The following is a 19728-nucleotide window of genomic DNA, read 5'->3' on the forward strand; positions in this document are numbered from 1 at the left end:
GTCCCTTTTCTAATATACAGTTACAAAATGTAACTTTAGTCTTTTTGCTATATAAAGTAGCTTAATATTATAAGAATACACAGGGAAAAAAAAGAAATAACTTCATTTCATGTTACTGGGATTTGGTTAAGAATCATAAGGCAAAAGACAGTAAGACAGTAGCCTAGGCTTTTTGTGTGTGGTTTTGTTTTGTTTTTGTACCTGCAGTTACCCCCTCAGGACTAAATTCACCTTCCAAAGTGGACAGCACATACTGAAACAATAATCACTAGGGGGAAGGAAGGGGACATGACACAAACAAGACCAAATTTCTTTTAAATCTCCTGCAGCCAGAATTTCTCCACTAAATTAAGAAATATATTATACATGGCAGATTGCATGCCAAGTTCAGATTCTTTTGTCAGTTAGTGCTACTGATGATTACACTTGCCTTGGATACCCTCAACTCTAGCAGGAAATGAAGGCTGGTTGTAAAAGATGTGTTGTCAACACACAGCTACTAGTTCTTAAATGTGTTAAAAGCTCTGACCTGGAATGCTGAGAAAAGCTTGAAAGACATCTAATGATGCATCTGAATATGATTAAAAACCTCAACGATACTGCTGGACTCCTGAAGCAAGTATTTAACGCTGTCCCAATAACTGAAGAGTTACTTGCTCTAGAAAGCTCTCAGATATGAAAGCCTATGAGGATCTGTTGATAAGCTTTCCTACAAGAGAGTCAGGCATTGAATTTCAGGTAAGATACATACTCCTACTTTCACACATCAGGTTGTAATACTGAAGAGGAAGCTAGTAAGCACCAGCAACACAAGGCTGTTCTATTGCGTTCTATAAAGTAGAATATTCTACGGCTGTTCTAGCAGCATAGTTGCTTACTTAGAATTGTGATTACTGTTTATGACCAGGAGTGTGTGGCAAAATTAAGCCGCACGGTATTCTTGTGGATTCAAAGAAGAGATCAAATTGCTAGGCAAAAAACCCGCCCTCTGGAAACTTTCTGTCCACAAATTTAGAACAAGCAAGCCTCTTTCTTTATAGTACAGGGGAGAAGGGGTGGGGGGGAGAGAGAATAAAGTCTTTCACTATGCTGGTAGCTGAAATAGTTCTACTTTCTGATAAAGGTAGCTCCTGTGGGAACCGTCCTTGGGGAGAAAGAGGGAGGTGGAGGGTGGAATGACATGACTGCAGGAGAGGCATGAAAAGTAACGGTAGGATATTCTAGCTTTATAAACTACTTTTAATGGTAATCCACACACAAGATTTTAATGAAAATGACATTTTCAAGAGCAGGGCAGCTGACCCACAGGGAGCTGTACAGGCTAGCTGATAAATTAAATATACTGCTTCTAAATTGCAATTCATCATACTTGTAATACAGAGGACACTAATTTTCTCTCTGAAATCTTTTTGATTTTCTTGACATCAAGTCTGTAATGCTAATCACTGGGATCTAGTTTAAAGTCTCCTCTATAAGGCAGGAATATAAAGACAAGGCTAGAAAAACTGCATACGTGTTCTTTAAAGAAAATAGTCCCAGAAGTTGTTTAGAAAGAAGTGGAGAGCAAGCTTTCTGTAGTGATCTGTTTTTCCTTTACAATGCCAGAGGCCTGCAATAGGACAACTACAGGCTTGCAGACATCTCAAGTGTCCTTTCTCAGCATATCAGATACCTGATATGTGTTACCTAGAAGAAAAAAAACTGACCGCAAACTGTATGAAAATCAGACTTGAAAGCAACCTTGCTCAGCTTTCCTCAGTAAACAGAGACTGCAAATGCTGTTTCTGACAAACTATGGTTGTTGGCATTGCCCATCTGTAAGTCTGAAAACAGCTTTATATCCAAATATGTTTAATTTTACCAGTGATTCTTGACTAGCAGAATTTGCTTTCAACAAATAAAGATACAAGAAATGGATATGTGCATAACAGCTTGAATCCGGAAGATGAACAGCAACTGCTCAATATTCAGTTGTAAAGATCACTGAATAACTTTGCAAAGTTCTCAGTTGATATCCAGGAGCTTATATGCTCCTTACTGAATCATTTCTACCAAAACATCAGATAAGTTTCTTATCAGTGCTTGAAAATCTTAACAGACCTCAGAGTGAAACTGGCAGCAGACTAACCTGTCAGAAAATGCATTATTTAGGAATAATGGCTTTTTCATGATGCAATCATTCTTACCTCCATCCCACTCGCGACTTCATGTGATAATATTGCACTCTTCCTGCCTTTCCTCATCTCTTTTCCAGGCTGTTTTTAACTTATTCCCTTTAACACTTTCTTATGCAGAAAGTTTCCTACGTTTGTTCAGCAGTATCACCCTTTTGTTTTTCTAGGTTTTATGTCCCTTCTGACATAGGAATAAATCAATATGCAGGTGTACTGTCAACTTATGATGGCACTGTTTTGTTATCTGTTTCTTACCTTTTTTTTTTTATTGTTTGGGGGTTTTTTGTTTGTGTGGGTTTTTTGTGGCATGGGTTTTTTTTTAAAGAAACACTACTGCTCTAATTTTGACTCACAACTGAGCTGATGTTTTCTTAAGTCTGACTCCAAAAAATTTCACTATTATTATAGCAGTTCAAAGCCTACTGAGGTGCAGGTAGAGGTGCTAAATCACTATTGCAAACAAATTCATTATCATACCCAGATGTGGGAACTTGTTAAAAGATTCTGGAAGTCCACAGCTCAAATTACTCCACTTACTACAACACTTTTTATCCGGAAAAACATAATTCTGATGACTTCGTTATGTATAAATCAGACTTTTTTGTACTATAAAATTTTCAAGTCAGGTGTGCTGACTAGGATTTAAACAGTTTTTCTGTAGTAAGAAACTAGTACAGAAGAGAAGCAATCAGTAGGAAAATTATTGCTGTGCCCAGTTCACAAGAATGAACTGAAATATATATGGAAACAAACTACTTGGGAGCAAGGTGAGGAAGAATAAAGAAAATTTTAGTCCTAACTTTGCTTTTACGTACTCTGAGATACTCCTCTAAATTGTGGATGGTGACTGGTGTATCTTTTCCCCCTTTTTTCAGTTCTATATTAGGAAACCCAGGAAGTGTGAAGTCCAGCCCTAGATCTTCCACTGAGCAGCCATTCATAGTCAGAGCCTCCAATGCATACTGTAGACTTTCTTTGGTCTAAAAAATTGGAAGTGAAAACCAATGAGAACAATTCATTCACATTAACCTATCCAAAAGTTATGACTTCTAAAGCAGTTTTGACTAAGTAAACATTTCTATAAGAATATTACTATTAACACTGTTACAGTATTCCTTGCTTTCCTCTATTTCTCATACATAACAGTAAACTAAGACAAACCAAATAAACTGTCTTAATGGATAAACTTGAAAGATCCTAACAGTACACTTTTTTCTAGCAATTTTGGAATTACTTTAACTTCTTGCATATTATTTATTTAGAAAATACTACTGGAATATTATTTATTTAGAAAATACTACTGCAAGAGAAGGAGATGTGTAATATGCTAAGGCTCTTAGGCTATATTTTTTCCTTAGAATACTTAATGGCATTCATATTTGGCATGCATACTGACATTTTTCAGCTTTCATCCACCAGGTTTCACGTTTTTCAAACTCTTGTTGGGAAATTAAAAGCGGTGATCAAGGAGAGAGAGTGAGACAGTGAGGTGAAGAGGAACAAAGGCCCACAAGCTTGCAATAACTTCACTAGTAACAAAGCAGATGTATTAAGAGTATAAATTAAGTTATTACCACCTACCATCTATTAACATTGGATGCTAGAAAGAGCATGCATGCCAAAGACCTTTTATCACTACTCTGCAACAGTGAATAGTACTATTTTCAGCTAAGAGTGGATTATCTTGAAAAACTAAGACTCTTCTGTATCTATAAAAGAACCTGTATGCTCACATATGAAACCAGTTTACACCAGTTCTGCATACAGATCTTCAGTGGGGGAAGGAAAAAAAAAAACCACAAAAGGCACTTCTAAGAAAATCTGAAAATTTGACTAAACCAGCTAATAAAAAGAGCCAAGCCTTTTGAATGTTCAAAAATCAAGGATAGATTTTTTTTCCTCTGATCAAAGTTGGTTAGTCTTTTCAAAGTGAACCAAAAAGAGAAGTTACCTTAGGCAAACATCTGGCAGTTTTAGCCATTTCTAGCCTGTGTTTAATCACACAGAAAAATCCCATAATGTTAGAGTGTACATTACAAAAAGAGCATGTTATAATTACTAGCCACTGATTTAACAACATTAAAACTACTCCTTTTATTAGAATGAAGTCATTATCGCTATTACCAGATCAGTATTAAGCACTATCATACACTCTCAATTACGGCTACTTCATGAAATCCAAACATGTGCGAAGATGCACTCTTCCACTCTTAGGGTTACTTTCCCACCTGTGTTTTGTCCTGCTCAAGTCTTTTCTTTTGTCTTACAATGTCTTCAAGGTGATATATTGATTTGGCTACTACTGGATCAATACTGAACAAGTCATGCGATGTCAAGGAAGTTTCCTGTCGTAGCATCCATTTATAAAAAGGAAGTCCAAGAGGAAGGTCCACCTGAAAATCAAAACGTTGTTTAGTATTGAACTGTCTTCCAAAACTTTATCTTTTGCTATTTTATCTCCTGACTAGATCTAGAATACTATTTACTAATTCATAGTTCTGGCACACACCAAAACACCACATCTGAGTGTTTTTACCTGAGAAGTTTACAGTTGAGAAAACACAACTGACTGCCTAGTGCATATACATTAGAGCAATCAGCAAGCTAGCAGCTGGAATAATAATAAGTCCAATATGATCCTGAAAGAAGACTGGAGAGAGATTCAACACATGGCAGGCAATGGCTTTTCTTTCTTTCACTATGGTCTCAAAAGCCACACACTACCCTTTCCCCCCCCCTCAAAAATTCAGCTGCATCCTCCCCCCACCCACCCAAACTGCTAGAGCTGAAAATAATTCCATGCAACTCTTAATGCTACTTTTTCTCTAACACAGTCAGAACTAGAATTTTCATTTAACATTTCAGAATCACATTTTCCATTTTATCCTCACCAGTCTAAAATCCATGATTGCCTTGGCCATTAGTTTTCCCAGAAAGCGGAACTTCATTTTAACTTTTGCAATGTGAGCTGGCTTGGCTGTTCTACCAAAAGGAAGTGCAAAAAGACCTTGAAGGTTATGGATGTACTTGGTACCTTCCTGGCTTCCTGTTGAGGAAGAAAGAAAAAAGTTCAATACATGCACTGATAGTTTCATTCCAGATGCAAGTTTGAAAGCAGCTATCAAATAACCATAACCTAAAGCTTATTAAAAAAAAACAACAAAAAACCAAAACCAAACAAACAAAAAAAACCCACCACGACAAAGATAATCACACATTATCATGAGGTATATTATCTGACCACAAACTGAGGTGCTCTTTCAAAGCCATTCACATAATTAAAGTCAACTTAGAATCAACTCAGTATTAGATCAATATTGACAGCTTAGATAGTAAAACATTTACCTTTTGGATTGGCTAAAGTTACTTCTTCTCCCCTCCAAAGGCCTAAGTCTGCTCTCTGTAGTTCCTGAGATACAAGTGCATAGAACTCTAGCGTGGGGCCTAGGCCTGTGCCAACCTTCGGGGGAGGGAGGGTGTGGGGAGAGGATGGGGAATGAGATAAATAAATAAATAGAGTCCATTAGGTCAAAATCTTTACTTAGTCTGAGAAATATAGTACATTATCGGCTAGAAGACTGCATTGCAAAAAGCAACTAGAGAACCTAACTATGCCAACATTTACAATACAACTGAGACAGCTTGGGAAGACCACATATCAGAGGGAATAACAGTGGAATAAGAGTATTAACCACCTAATGATCATATTATAAAGGAAACACACACAGCTGTTTGCTTAGAGTTAGGAAAAAAAATGTGCTCTGCAGAATAAGACTCATTATGAAATTTAGTAGATCAGAAACAGTTTCTCCTAGCAACTAAAAGTCACAACCAGGTGGATTAGGGATAATTAATAGATAAAATTTTGTGGCACCAGCAATGGGCAGGACCAAGAGTCTGACCAAGTCATTCTAGGAAAGTTGTAGCTTTTTTGTATTAATCTTCAGTAAAAAGGGTTAAATTAGACTGCATTGATATTACTTACTTCATTCTCATACTGGATTTCCAACATGGCTCTTGAACTGCCTAGATCCTGCATCACAGATTCTGCCTGTTTCAACAGCTCATCTCTGTTCACAGTGCGCTACACATTAGAGAAGTTTTAAGTAGTGAAATTATGTCTGTAAGTCCCAGCTCCCAAGGCAGTTACAACAGGAAAAAAAATTAGTTATGCAAGTTTTTCCACCCCATGCTAATAGTTCCACAGTTCAATAATTTGTAAGCTTACACTTTGATAAAATAATTCTTGCTTCTATATGAAAACTGACTAGAATTAAAGTGTTCAATATAAAATGAAAAACCAATGCCTTACATTTGTATCAGTATAACTAATAGGTACTACTCTTGCCAAGAATCTGGCAGTAGGACTATAACATAGCAGAGAAGCATTGTCATGTGATGTTACATACCTCGAACTAATATGTGGAGAAGAAAACACAGAATAAAGATGCCAAAATCCAGCAGCCTAAAGGAATAATCTTATACCCTGCCCTTGTGGATTCTCTAGTAGGGAAAGTGGCAGGTTTCAAAAAACAAAACAAACACCCAACAAAAAAAAAAACCAAACCAAACCCACACACACCAGCACTGGGATTCCTACATGTTGGAAGCTATATTCTAGTTGAACTAGATTCTCATGTCTCTTGTCTTTTTTCCTCAGAGGTATTCAAGACCATATAGCAGATTTACACTATACAGCAGATCTTAGTTTAAGATAACATCTCTCCAGACTCAAGGCAGACACCCAAGACTCCCTCAATTTAAAACAGTCACAGCTTATGTTGTGACAGGAGGTTTAATACTCTCCCAGAATACAAGGAAAATGTTTTTGCTTATTCATGTAACACTTAAGGGTCTAAATCCTATTACTTGAATTCTTCTGAAATTCTACATAAAGCAAAACAGAGGTTTACAAGCTAATATATGGAAATATCACTAATGTAATCTAAAACTTAAAGTTCATTCCCGGAGTATAGTTTCAGAAATTAGGTCAAGGCGCCAATTCCAAACTAAGCAGGATGTGAGAAAGCAGTGTAGCATACTCTAGCCCCTTCTGCCACCTAGTGGCACACACCTAACCTAGAAGACATTGTGCTTTCTACTCGGGGGCTTTTAAATGAATAAAAACAAACCTCCCCTTCATCAGTATACTACCAAAACCTGAAGTTTTACAAATAAATCTTGCTCACAATGATATTCTTAAAGACAATATAAAAATAAACAGACCGTTTATTCCATTTTTGAACAAGATATACCTACTTTTTTCCTGTCCAGTCGTGGTGCCACTCTGCTATCCTGAGAATCTGATTGATTGATTTCTGGATTAGTATCCAGTAGTCTTTGCATGGCTCGATCACGATCAAAAGCAGTTACATAAAACAGCATTTGACGGGTATCAAATGGAAAGAAAAATGGGCTGTAAAGAGCATTGGATTAGTTAGCTGGGTTCCAACTAGCATTTATGACTATAGTTTAGTTTAAAACACAATAGAAATGTAGTATGCCTGAAATTAGTGCTTTATTAAACACTGTGGTGAAAGCAGCCTCCAAAGGAAGCCTTCCAGAACACATGTCAGTTTTAGTTACAATGCTTATGAGCAAGAGTCTAGGGATGGAATTTAATATAAGGAACCACAGAAAGTTCCAGAAACTTCTAACTCTTCCAGAAAAATAACTCAAAACACTTGAATACCTTGGCTATGCAAAGTTTATATCAGAAAATAAATATTCTTTTACTTTTTCACACCTGTTTTACAATTAGCAAATCTAACTTAGATCAAAGATTTTAAGGTGGCTCAAGCTCCCGTATTTGGGGGGGGGAGACACACCTGCCTCCAGCAGCACCAGCATTCTACCTTCCACCATTTAAAAAAAAAAAACACCAACACTTTAAATGATCTGTGAAAGACTACCAGAGAAACTTCTTATTTTAATTTATCAGTTCTACTATTCTTGAAGGCATGTGTACATTAACAGTGTAGTCCTCCATTGACATTTAAGTGAAAAGGCAGTTTTACAGAACAAATACTGCTACAGATGTTTGTATAAGAATATACATTCATACTCATCATTTGTTATCTGGAATGTTTATGAAGAAATTTAGAGATCTTATTTTAAAAATGAAAAACCAGATAGTTTGTCTAGAGTACGTATTTCCAGTCAATTGTCACGAATATTGCTTCAATTAACGTGCTTGAAAAATCCAAGAATGTCAACTCTGATCTCTCATTCTTTCAAGTGCAAGAGTTTTACAGCTTATACTCTGTATCAAGATCATACAAAGTACTACGAATATAGCTTTATAAAAATATTTATAATATTTTATCAGTAATTATAAAAATATTTTCCTTCGTACCATACTGAATATGCTAAGATTAATGTAGTGGTAAGACAAAAATGCTATTAAGCAGTTTAACAGGAGAAAAAAAAATGACCTGAATAATCAAGTACTATTATTTCAATGAGAAAACTTCAAATTGCTCAGAAACTCCTGTAAGAAGTGGTCCAAACTTTGCAGCTAGTCCATCCCTCCGTATTTGGTTTAAACTATGCAATATAGGTGTAAACGTTCATCCAAGTATTACTATGTAACTCAGCAAGACTTCTGTGACTACATTTTACTCTCCCCCAGCACTTTCAAAAGCCTTGCAACATATGATGCACCTGGGCTGCCCAGCCAAGAGGCCTACTGAACTCAAATTAGAAATACTATACAGTAAGTCATTCATACCATGTTTTTCCAAGTTCTGTCAGCCAAGTTGGTATGTTTCCTGTCATAATTACCAAAGGATCCTGAAGCTGCCTGTTTGCTTTTGCTGTCAGTTTACTGTTGATAAACTCTGAGGTTGGAATTATCTCCTTGCAGATTGCATTCTGCATTAAATAAAAACAATGTACTTCTAGTTAAAGAAATGCTGGAAGAAATACCAAGCCTTTGTTTAGAGGGGTTTTTATGCTTCTATTTTGCTTATCACAAGAAAAAAAAAAAAACAACAACCAACTTTGTCACTTTGGTCATACAGAGTCTAAGCCATGAAAGAAAGACTGAGTAGATTTTTACTATTCATTTTCTTTTCAGGAATAGTGTTGCTCTTTGAACTTAAGGAAGGAAAAAGCATGGAAAATGTGTTTAACACACTACAGAGGAAATATGATCCACTGTAAGAATTTGTAGCCTTCATCTTACCAGAAGTTAGAGAAATAGGTAGGGGAAGATGATAGTATTTGTATTATTCTGTCTTGGTGGGGGGCAGCGGGCAGGGGAAGAAGGCTATTTTAAGGTGTTTCAGGACAGAGCTGTCTGTATCAAGTATGAAAGTGATTTAAAAAAAGTGCTCTACTCACATCATACAAGTAATACCAGTATCGACTGATAGCATGTAGAACTCTCAAAAGAAGAATAACATCTAATGAGGGATCTTCAAATGTTATGTTTTCAGGTGGGGAAGATATGAGGTAAACTTCTAGAGGATTTAATACCGAAGGGCATACACCATCTAGTAGGAAAAAAAATGTTATCAATTAGAAGTCTTCCCAAGATTTAATTATTAGGAGCCTAGGTAGTATTAATCATGGCGTTCACTTAACTACAACAGTTTAGTTAGACAATTCAGTAAGTATCTTATTTTTAGTTTTAATACACACATTAATATAGGCTCACTTTTCTTACACTATGTTTGCTTTAAAAGAAACACTATGGTGTCTCTAAACACTCTTCCTCCCCATCCTTTCAGAAATTTCACAAATCTAACATATTAGCAAGGCAACACACTCACCATGCCACAATTCATCGTGCTTTTTAGAATTTCTGGGGGAAGTTTTCGTGGGAGCAGTTTGTGCTCTTCCTCTTTTACCACCAACACAGTCCTTATTACCATCTTCATCCTCTCGCACAGGTTTGTACCTAAAAAGTAATTGAAAGTCAAAAACATGTTTGTGAAATACTAACTTACATGGAAACAAAAGCAGTTATAAAAGTGTTAGTTCTTTGATTACCAGAATTTTACTTGAATGACAGTTAAAAGCAGAAAGACAATGCATTTGGATATGATCAGCCTTTGAAGCTGGGCCCTCGGAAGCAAAGTTTGTCATGGGGGAGAAAAAATGGGGACACTCTGGTTCCATGAACTGGAAGAGAAGCAGAAGGTATAGACAAAAAGAAAGTGTGTTGTGTTTTTGGGGGTTTTTTTGCTTTTGAATAACACTTAAATATTAGAAGGAAAAAGACACTCCTGAATGTTAAAGTGTTTGGCATAGTCATAGGTCAATGCTGCTCCTTGCAAAGTATGGCTAGAGAATACATACACCTGCACAGCAATCAACTATGAAAACCAGTATGAAGTTGACTGTTATTTGTAGACTGCAGACACATTCTCTACTGTCTGTGGTTAGTTACTTAATACTGATTTCCCTCCATCCAGCAGGTGTCATTTAACATTCCCCATTTCTTGTTCATCAGCTTTGCTCATGAGCTAGAAAGAACATCAGTTGCTAACAACACATTCTTACTAAGATTTAAGTATCTCAAGCACATCAGGAAATTCAAAGCTTCACAGGTTGGGGGTGGGAGGGGGCGGCGGCAGGGGGAAGACAGCTATGTTCCAATTTTCTTTATGTAGATACATCTAGGAAACTGAAAGAAGTTGTCCCCTGATTTCTCTAGCCAACTTACCAGATGGTATGCGTTTTTGTCCAAATCCCAGCTCTTCCTAATGGGTTGCTTTCATCATCTGTAGACTCCCTCTCCTCCTCAGCTTGCAAACTGTACTGCCTAACTGCTTGATACACAGTCATATTGTACGGCAGCAAGTGATCTCCAATGTAAAATTGCAGTCTATGTCTCACATTCCCTGAATTTAAGAATTGAGCAGCCTGAACAAAACAAAAAACCCCACAAGTTAGGAAACTTGTTGCTAGCTTTCCTTTAAGCCTCTCCCCACACTGTTCCCTCCCCTTACCCCCAGAGCAAAAGCTTACCAAAGATTCATCTATTTCTTCATCTGACCCATCATCATCACTATCCTCATCGTCTTCTCTAACTCTTCCATAGCCTGAGGCAAGAGAGGAGAAAGACATCCTCATTTGTTTTTACAGGAAATGTAGCAATGCTTTTGTACTCTGACTTTTATAAACTCCACTGTTTAAAACAGTTCCAAAATACACCAGTTAAAAAAAGTAAGGCTCATACGTGTCAGAACAAACTTCAGTATCAACATCTGGCATCAAAAATGCCAAGTTACAGTGTCGTGGTTTAACCCCAATCTGACAGTCAACTAGATTATACCTCTGTTAGTATTTAGACGGAACTGTTCACAACAGGAAAAAGTTTGTCCCAGAAAAGGGAAGATTCTCTGCAGCCTTAGTCTCCTCTCCTGTGAGCAAGATACATTTATAGGTACCTCCCGTTTGTCTTGAGTATAATCCTCAAAGGTTTTTACGGACTCTACACTACTGACAGTAGTGACTATCCCAAGAAGCAAAACACATGTGACTGTATAATATATATATATACCTCTAACTACAAGGTATCTTTCAATGGCTTGTACCAAAGCCAGAGGATCAATCTTCACAGGTCCACCTTTCCACTGTTTCACATTAGCACAGTCTGGATGTCTTTGCAGTTGGCATTTTAATTGATGTGTATTGAAGAATTTTAAAGCTTGGGATCCTCTGTTAAGAGAAAAACTCAAAATAATTTGTGAAAAAAGTTGCTACACAAAGAATCCAATAACCATAATTGCATTAAAAAAATACATTAAAATAGGCTTTTACATGCATTTACAAATTCACTTGTTCAGAGTATTATTTCTCAGCCTATTTCTCTAAAAATAAGCTATTAAGATTTGGATAAACACATTAAAAATTTTATTCTACAAGAACACCAGAGTCCAAGTTGGACAAAATCTGATTTCCAATGGAAGCTATGTGGATTAAGAGAAAGTCCAGTCTGAGGTCTGATTACAATATGGCCTATACTGACCATCTCTGAGGTCTGAAGTTGTTCAGTGGTCAGCTGATGCCACATGAGATTTAGAGCTGTGTTTACATGCTGTGCAATAAGGATCAGAATCGGGGGTGGAAAATGCAAGTATCCATTCATATGTTTTTTAATAAGGACCTAAAGAGACAACCTGAAAGCTCCTCTGTTTTTTCTTGCCAAGTACAGTTTATATACACGTTCCATCTCACCAAACTATCAATACTCAAGCTAGCCATTTTTATACACAAACCTCTTATCTTGGGCTGCTTCTATTTCCAGGTGCTACTGAAAGACTACTAAATCTTAATGCCTCAAAATCCTCATTGACATAATCCACAGTAAGACTAGCAGTCAAACAATGCTGCAGTAGTCTGACTTCCCACGTTTAATTTTCTATCAAAAAGAATAGGAGAATTTTGCTTCTATAATTAGCAGCTTTACAACTTTTGTAGTTATCCCACTTTTTACAGAAATAGTGCATATTAGGAAGTGTTGTAAGATTACAGAGCACATACTACTTGCAAAAGCCAGTATCAAGACAATTAATTCCTTCAAGTATCAGAAATCTGTTTATTGCATTCATTCCCATGGATTTTATTAGTTTCACAAAAAACAAGTACTGAATTTCAATGTAAGTTAAATTAACGCTGTAGTGTGAGGCTCTAATACATCTACTATAATGGATGTTGTGTCACAACTAGTGACAAAAAAATCCACACTATCCTACTACCTGAGAGAAGATTTTTGGCATTCCAAACTTTAAAGAATAGTTTCCAAAAATTCATTTTCAATGCTCCTCTCCTCCTAATTTCTACATAGTCACAAGAATATGTCTATAATCAAATTGAGCTTTTAGCCAGCACCACAAAATACTTTCAAAACATATGCAACTTCCACGGAAATAGACTTACTTAACTGCTATACACTGAATGAAAAGTAGTGTTAAACCAACACTACAACACTACTGTACTTAAAAGTACAGAAAAGAAATTGTAGAAATAGGTCTTAAGTCACTCAAATTTGTTACTTAAAATGCAGATAACAAGTTGGATTCCAAATTTAATCATCTTAAGACACAGGGCAGGTCTACAGTTATTTTAAACTATGTTGACAGCCAACAGTTATCACTCAATCCATTACCATCCTAGAGAACAGAACCTATGTGAATAACAAAGTTTAAAGAGTTTGTAATACAAACTCTCAGCAGCTTAATTACCTCACTAAAAAAATATCAGTGTCTCAGCAATAAACAGATTATTTCTTTCCAGTGTTTGTTACATTGGGACAAGGAAGACATCTGAGTTTTGAAAGCTTAGAGATTGCATTTAAAATTACACATCCACGCCCAATCACGTGAGAGAAGTTTCAAGATGGTAAGCAAACATTTGGTTAAATATTCAATCTCCCACTGAATAAAAAAGCTGACTGTGTAATTGCTTTTGTCTTTAATAGGGTCAGAAGTTTCCATTATCTCTTGGAACTTTTAGCATTGAAGCAAGTTTTGGAAAACAAAAGCTTCCAACAAAACTGTTACCTGAGCATTAATCCTTACCTGCTCCCTGTTCCATTTCCACTAGGGAAGTCATGCACTTTGACAGGAAACTGCTCCATCTGACTGAGGCAGTTGTTCATTTTATGGACTAACGCCAACAAAGGTGCATTTTCTAATGGCTCTAATCTTCCAAGGGGTTCTTCTCCAGGAAGCTGAAACATATTCCAGTCTTTTAGTTATGTGCTTGAATTAATCCATCTTAAACAATTTATACCACAAGTTGTTTTCAGGAAAAAAAAAAAAAGAAATTAAGAATCACTGCTCTCACTTAAAGTAGCATCAGTATCAGGGTGACTAGATGACACATAACAAGTTTATGAAAGACCTGTTTCAAAGAACGCACTTTTATCTCCTCGTTTCAATTGAATAGCCCTACAGATTTTAAGCATTCACCTTTAACCATGAGCAATAAGCTTCATGGAAGCTGTAGTTATCTACTTTCCTCTCTTCCACTTCAAATTTCTTCCTTTAAAAACATGACAATCTAGTTTCTTGCAGTGTTTAGGACTAAAGAGAGCAAGTGATAAGATTACTATCCAAACTCTTTCCATATCAACTTCCTAAAAGTCAGAAACAACTTTTAAGTTCTTCAAGACTCAGACAATTCGCCATTTTAGATTTTTTTTTCCCAATTTTCCGTAATTACAGGGTATTCTAAAAAGTTTATGACCTGTAAAGACTTAGAACCATATGAAAATTGTAGTGTTATACAGTTTAGGCATAAACAAAACATTCCTTCCGTACTCCATCTTTAAGTCAAGGTCATTGCTGGACCTCTCAGATGGTCAGATAAGTACAATTTGAGAGAAAGACAATTAAGAAACACAAAACAATAAACAAGAAAAACTTACTGGAGAAGAAAAAAATACATGAAGAAATCTTTTCAATCTGATATCCCTGCTTACAGCATCCTTCTCACTTTTAGATGTCAAATAAAGCAGCAGTTGTTTAACAAACCCACTATGCTGGATTTCAAATGAGGAGACGTCAGACTCCGAGACAATGCTACGGATTTCTACAAGGCACTCTGTTCCACCATCCACCTGAAAAATATGAAGGTAGTATTTTACTACCAAGGTATTAAGGGCTTAAGAAATACTATTCTTCCTCCTACTGCATGGAACAGCTCTAAAGAGGGGGGGGGGGGGGGGAAGGGAAAGTCTGGACTGTATAACAACTCAATACAAGCAATGACAGTGCAAATAATCTGAGGATAAGCAATTTTTCTATTCAAGAGGAAACACTACAGGCAACATCTACATTTTCCCTGTTTTAAGAGAAATGCAAGGTCCCGTTTCTGTCTTATGCAACATAAAGATGAGCTCCAAACAGAATTAAAAACAAAACAAAACCAAACCAAACTCAGATTGGTATATATTTTATATGACATCTGTATGGGAGAAGAGGAGGGTAAGTTTCATATTTTAATGATTGCTTAGATCAAAGCACAGAACGTAACTCAGCTGTCTAGCTACTTCAGAAGTTACAGGTTTAGACCATCTATCAAGGATCACAACTGTCTGAGAAGCAAGGCTCAAGTTCTTGAGATGCTAGTAGATTCAGACCAATTTCGTCTATCCTTTCAACAAAATGCTACTTCCCTCTTGTCCTCCCCCCACCCCCAAAGTTCTTATTACAAACTGCGTTCTTTAGGTATAAAGTCAATCCCTAACACTTAACCGTAGAATTTTTAAGTTTGAAATAAAATGCTATGTAAGTGACACATTGCTAGGAATCAAGAATATCCTTGTTCCTACTAGTCATTTACCATAAATGGTATGTGTCAGAAGCTTATACACTAATTCTAAAAAAAAAAATCCCAAGCAAATGACCGCAAGTTAAGAAACACTGTATCATCATTTAAGATAGCAAAAACTATGCTTAAAATATTGGCCATACTGTCTAAAGTGATCAGCTTTCCTCTAGCTTCCTCCTAAATACTACTTCTGCTTCCATTCCCACGCCCACTTCAAGTAACTTTGCCATTTCTAACCTGGAGGTTGAGTTGTTCAGTTGCAGTGCAAAGTCTCTGTAATACATTTAGTGCAGGATTGCTTCCATCCATGTTTTCAGAACTAAAATAACGTTCTACAAATTTATGGGCTTGCTCCTTAATCCAGCCCTTAATTTTTTCTCTGTAAAGAAGCACACAAAAGGCATTCGGCCACATTTAGCGTTTGCATACTCCAGTATTACAAGTAAACATAGCCAGAGTATCATTTTCCCATGTTAAACAGCAGTCACAGACAAAAACCCTTCCCTCTTACTCCAACACAGTAAAGATCTATTCTCTATAGATTACTTCTTGCACCATTTTTCCCAATTCTCCAATTTTTCCCCAGCATGCTACTTTAAACTATTAAGAGGTTATTTTCTCTACCTTAATTTCTTGAATCTTCTTCCAGAGTTATTTTAACAGTGGTTAAGCTCAAACTTCTTCGATAGGTGCTACTTAATCACCTGATGGCTTATCATAAGAAAGTAGCTGCACCTCAAAGTCAACACCATATTACAAGTATTTTGATTTTTTGTGTGTACCTGTTATTGGAAATGGTATCCTTGGAAGCAGCCCTTGCAAGACCACTTACTCCTGCTGTTCGTGCTGGTTCAATATTATTACTGTTGGACTGTGTGCTCAATCTTCCCCATGTTTTAGGATTTAAACTTGCCAAGAAAGAAGATTTAGGAGATTGAGTAGTTGTAGGGCTTTTAGCTGGAGGAAGCAAAGACAAAATTAAGCGAATCAACAGGTTTATTATAGCTAGCACTTTTGACAGCTTATAAGCTTACTTTTAAATTTAAAAGGAGATAGAGTATCACATTTTAAGAATGATTTACCTTGATTGTCTACTTTGTCATCATCTCTTGGAGGAGAGTATTTTGGTCTCCTTGGCCCTCGTTTTGGCAGTCTTTTTCTCTTTAGAACGTCGCTCAGTCGTCTGTCCAAATTTAGAAATAAAGCAACATGTTTCCATCCACCATATTCTTACGCATATCAATCCCTCAGTTTAAGATGCATCTGCCAGCTATTTCCTCAAGAATTAAAAAAAAGGTTCCATCCCATAACAAGGAGGGCACAAGGGAAGAACGAGCTCTGGGAGAAGGGGCCTCAACTCTGTTTTAATTGGAAGGACAAAGTGACTGCTCCATCCAGAAAGAGGGGGTTTGCCTGCTGTTACCTTTCTACTATGGGCAGCCAAATACAGCCATAAGTGCCACTAAATAAAGGTTTCTCATAATTCCCATGTTTTTATTTGTGTAACCATCTGGTTATTCATTTGAATACACTTAAAAAAGACAAATCCACAAATCTCTACTGAAAAAACACCAAAAGACACTGGATATTTGACCTGCCTCCCCTATTAAAGCCCAGAAAACACTTTTTCAACAATTTATGGAGTTTCTACTCACCAAGCCCCACATTTCCCAAGTTCACATATTTCAGTTCTGGTTTAAAGTGAGTTTCCTCTTATTATGCCAATACATTAAGACAAACATTTCACCTTTAAAATAAAGGCAAACTGTGTAACACTAAAATAATTTATTCCTACAGGAGATTTTAATGCCACAAGTGTTCAAAATGGTTGCATTCCAACAAAATAACTGAAGGATGACTTTTTTCCCTCCAGTCTCTAGCAGAAAGGAACCATGCATCATAGCTATCCTTTCTCTGAAAGAATCACTCTGTCCTCAAGAGCTACATGAGACTACAGCTGTTGCTCTTGGCATTCTCCAGCCTCCCCCCAAAACAGCAGATTGCTTCATATCATTACATCATAACTATCAGGTCACTAGTTTTTTTTTTTTTTTTTAAACATTTCATATAAAATGAATCAAAACTACCCATTGATAGCTTTAACACCACTCCATTTGAGTTTCTTAGAGGAAAATACCACAGCAAAATGCAGATGATACTGTAGCAGCCCATGTCAGTCAAGACTTTAAAAAAAACAAAACAAAACAAACAAAAACCCCCACACACACATCCCAACAGATTGTTTCTTCACAACAAAAAGTGCACTTACCCCTGTGGGCTCAGATCCAAAGAATCCTCCCGGCTGTGTTGTAAGCTGGGGGAGCCCAAATCTGCAGCTGCATTACTGGCAGCAGTGGCTGTTCCAGTACTTATTGTTGTAGTGGTACCCAGCATTCCTGATCCATTAGTGCATACTTTTGGTGGGCTTGTTAGCAAAGCCTCAGACTCTGCTAAGTTTTTCACTTGGTGCATCACCCCTTCACAAAAGAAGAAATCTTTGTTTGGTGGGTTGATTTTGTTGTGGGGGGGTTTCGGGGGGCGGGGGAGGGAGCAGCGGCAGGGACAAAGGTGTTTAAAAAGGTCAAAGGCTGTTATTCAAACCTCTGTTTTGACTATAGCAGCACTGGCTCACCCCACCCACTGATACTAAGTTTTAAAAACAGTTCAATCCTTTCTTCAAAAAGTTAACCTACATAGTTTAATTAAAAAAAAAAAAAAAAAAAGACAGCAGCACAAACAGTTGTGAAAGAAACTCAAAAATCCCTAGTGGATTAGAACAAAGACTTCCTGTCAAAGATTCATCAGTTCTGTCCAGTAAGACTACCCATGTAATTTCAGCAAGCCATCTTCAGCCTAAATATAAGTTCACTACCATCTAGTAAGCCTGTACAAACTTGTTTCAGATTCAATAAAAACAAGCTTGTCTCCTCCAGAGTCTTGGTCAGCTCCTCCCTAGTCATATGAGGATAGCTTGCATGGGTTTGCCTTTATTATTCAGGAACAAGATTAAATTTTTACAGCTTGGGGGGATGGAGCGGGGGGTAAAGGATATGGATTCTCCACACACACATGCTTTTAAAATACTAAATAAGGAGGTGAAGAGAAAAAAAAAGCAAGCAAGATTTACCTTCTCTTCTGAAGTAAACACTAAAAATGTCAGGTAGCTTTTGCATTAAAATCTCTGCCATCTGCAGGGCTCCAACTACTATCTTAAGGTCTTGACTTGACAGCATGGAGGCAATATGACTAAAACAGATAATTTATTAGCATTAGGTTTGTCTTTTCATTTTTTGCCCTTTTTTTTTTTTTAAAAATCAAGCTAGTTCATCTTGCATACACAGTACTGGAGACTGAAAGCAAACAAGTTTCATTGTGCTTTTGTAAAAGCTACAAAAGGACTGAAAAAGTCCTCTTCCTGCCTAAATCACTTTTACCAAGTTTTAACATGTGGCATAAAGGAAAAGAGAGAGTTTTCTTCCTTTAAAGGACATGGTATTATGGAACTTGGTACTGCCTTTGAAAAACTAGTCAGTTTATTTTCTAATTGCTTCCTTTTATCTAGACCCCTAACTTTATGGTATAACACGTAGGAGAGGTTTCATGAATAGAACTTACCAGTTGAATGCCATGAGAGTCTGTTATTGTTCACACTGTATTACCTCAAAAGTCATCTTGCCCTCAGAAGAGTTTATAGGCAAGTTTTAGAAATCAGGAAAACAGTAAATTGTAATATTAGACATTACTAGTACACACAGCCACGTAGGTAATCTAAGTTTCTAATAAGAACACCTAGAGTTGGCACCTACTGCAAAATCTAAAGATACAAAAAAATTCCTGAAGAGCTGGCAGCCTCAGCTTTTGGAAAATAAGTAAGAATTTAAAAGTACAATTTTCCTCTGAAAAAGATGATTCAAAAAAGTCATCACAAATTTGAGTTGTAAGCTCAAAATTAGTTTCATTCACAATGGTTAGTGAACGCACCTTGAAACAGCATGGTTTTTCAGCACATCCTTCAGAAGTTCAGCATCAGCAAAATAAATTATCCTAAGAATTGCTCTAAGGCACTTGTGTCTAACAGCAGGTCCAGCTGAAGAACTATATACTTCATAAAGAACACCAAACAATGTTTTGATAAAGGATTTTGCCAGTTCTGGGTCCTCTTTCATTAGTTGTGCTCGAGCATCATCCTTCTTCAATTCTGAATGTCCACCTGTGAGAAATTGCGCAACAAATCACTGCATAGTTCTTTGCATCTCTACTCTGATGA

General features: G+C 36.8%; 1 protein-coding gene across 11 annotated transcripts in view; it reads right to left on the bottom strand.

Annotated features, from left to right (window-relative positions):
- Window positions 1–19728, bottom strand: part of TRIP12 (thyroid hormone receptor interactor 12) — an 81603-nt gene that overhangs the window by 5440 nt on the left and 56435 nt on the right. For 7 of the 11 annotated variants that reach the window (XM_050902727.1, XM_050902725.1, XM_050902724.1 and 4 more), the window contains 20 exons: window positions 19443–19671; window positions 18589–18707; window positions 17731–17938; window positions 16544–16644; window positions 16244–16418; window positions 15699–15840; window positions 14557–14748; window positions 13706–13857; window positions 11686–11858; window positions 11151–11224; window positions 10846–11045; window positions 9950–10077; window positions 9519–9670; window positions 8905–9047; window positions 7434–7590; window positions 6160–6258; window positions 5520–5634; window positions 5066–5220; window positions 4403–4567; window positions 2990–3154 (listed from right to left, as the gene is read on the bottom strand). In XM_050902727.1, the coding sequence (XP_050758684.1) occupies window positions 2990–3154; window positions 4403–4567; window positions 5066–5220; window positions 5520–5634; window positions 6160–6258; window positions 7434–7590; window positions 8905–9047; window positions 9519–9670; window positions 9950–10077; window positions 10846–11045; window positions 11151–11224; window positions 11686–11858; window positions 13706–13857; window positions 14557–14748; window positions 15699–15840; window positions 16244–16418; window positions 16544–16644; window positions 17731–17938; window positions 18589–18707; window positions 19443–19671 (3044 nt within the window). The remainder of the gene's footprint in view (window positions 1–2989; window positions 3155–4402; window positions 4568–5065; window positions 5221–5519; window positions 5635–6159; window positions 6259–7433; window positions 7591–8904; window positions 9048–9518; window positions 9671–9949; window positions 10078–10845; window positions 11046–11150; window positions 11225–11685; window positions 11859–13705; window positions 13858–14556; window positions 14749–15698; window positions 15841–16243; window positions 16419–16543; window positions 16645–17730; window positions 17939–18588; window positions 18708–19442; window positions 19672–19728) is intronic. The other 4 variants (XM_050902729.1, XM_050902726.1, XM_050902722.1 and 1 more) reach the window with 1 other exon arrangement.

The sequence above is a fragment of the Gymnogyps californianus genome, chromosome 10 (genome assembly GCF_018139145.2).
Source record: "Gymnogyps californianus isolate 813 chromosome 10, ASM1813914v2, whole genome shotgun sequence".
Classification (NCBI taxonomy): domain Eukaryota; kingdom Metazoa; phylum Chordata; class Aves; order Accipitriformes; family Cathartidae; genus Gymnogyps; species Gymnogyps californianus.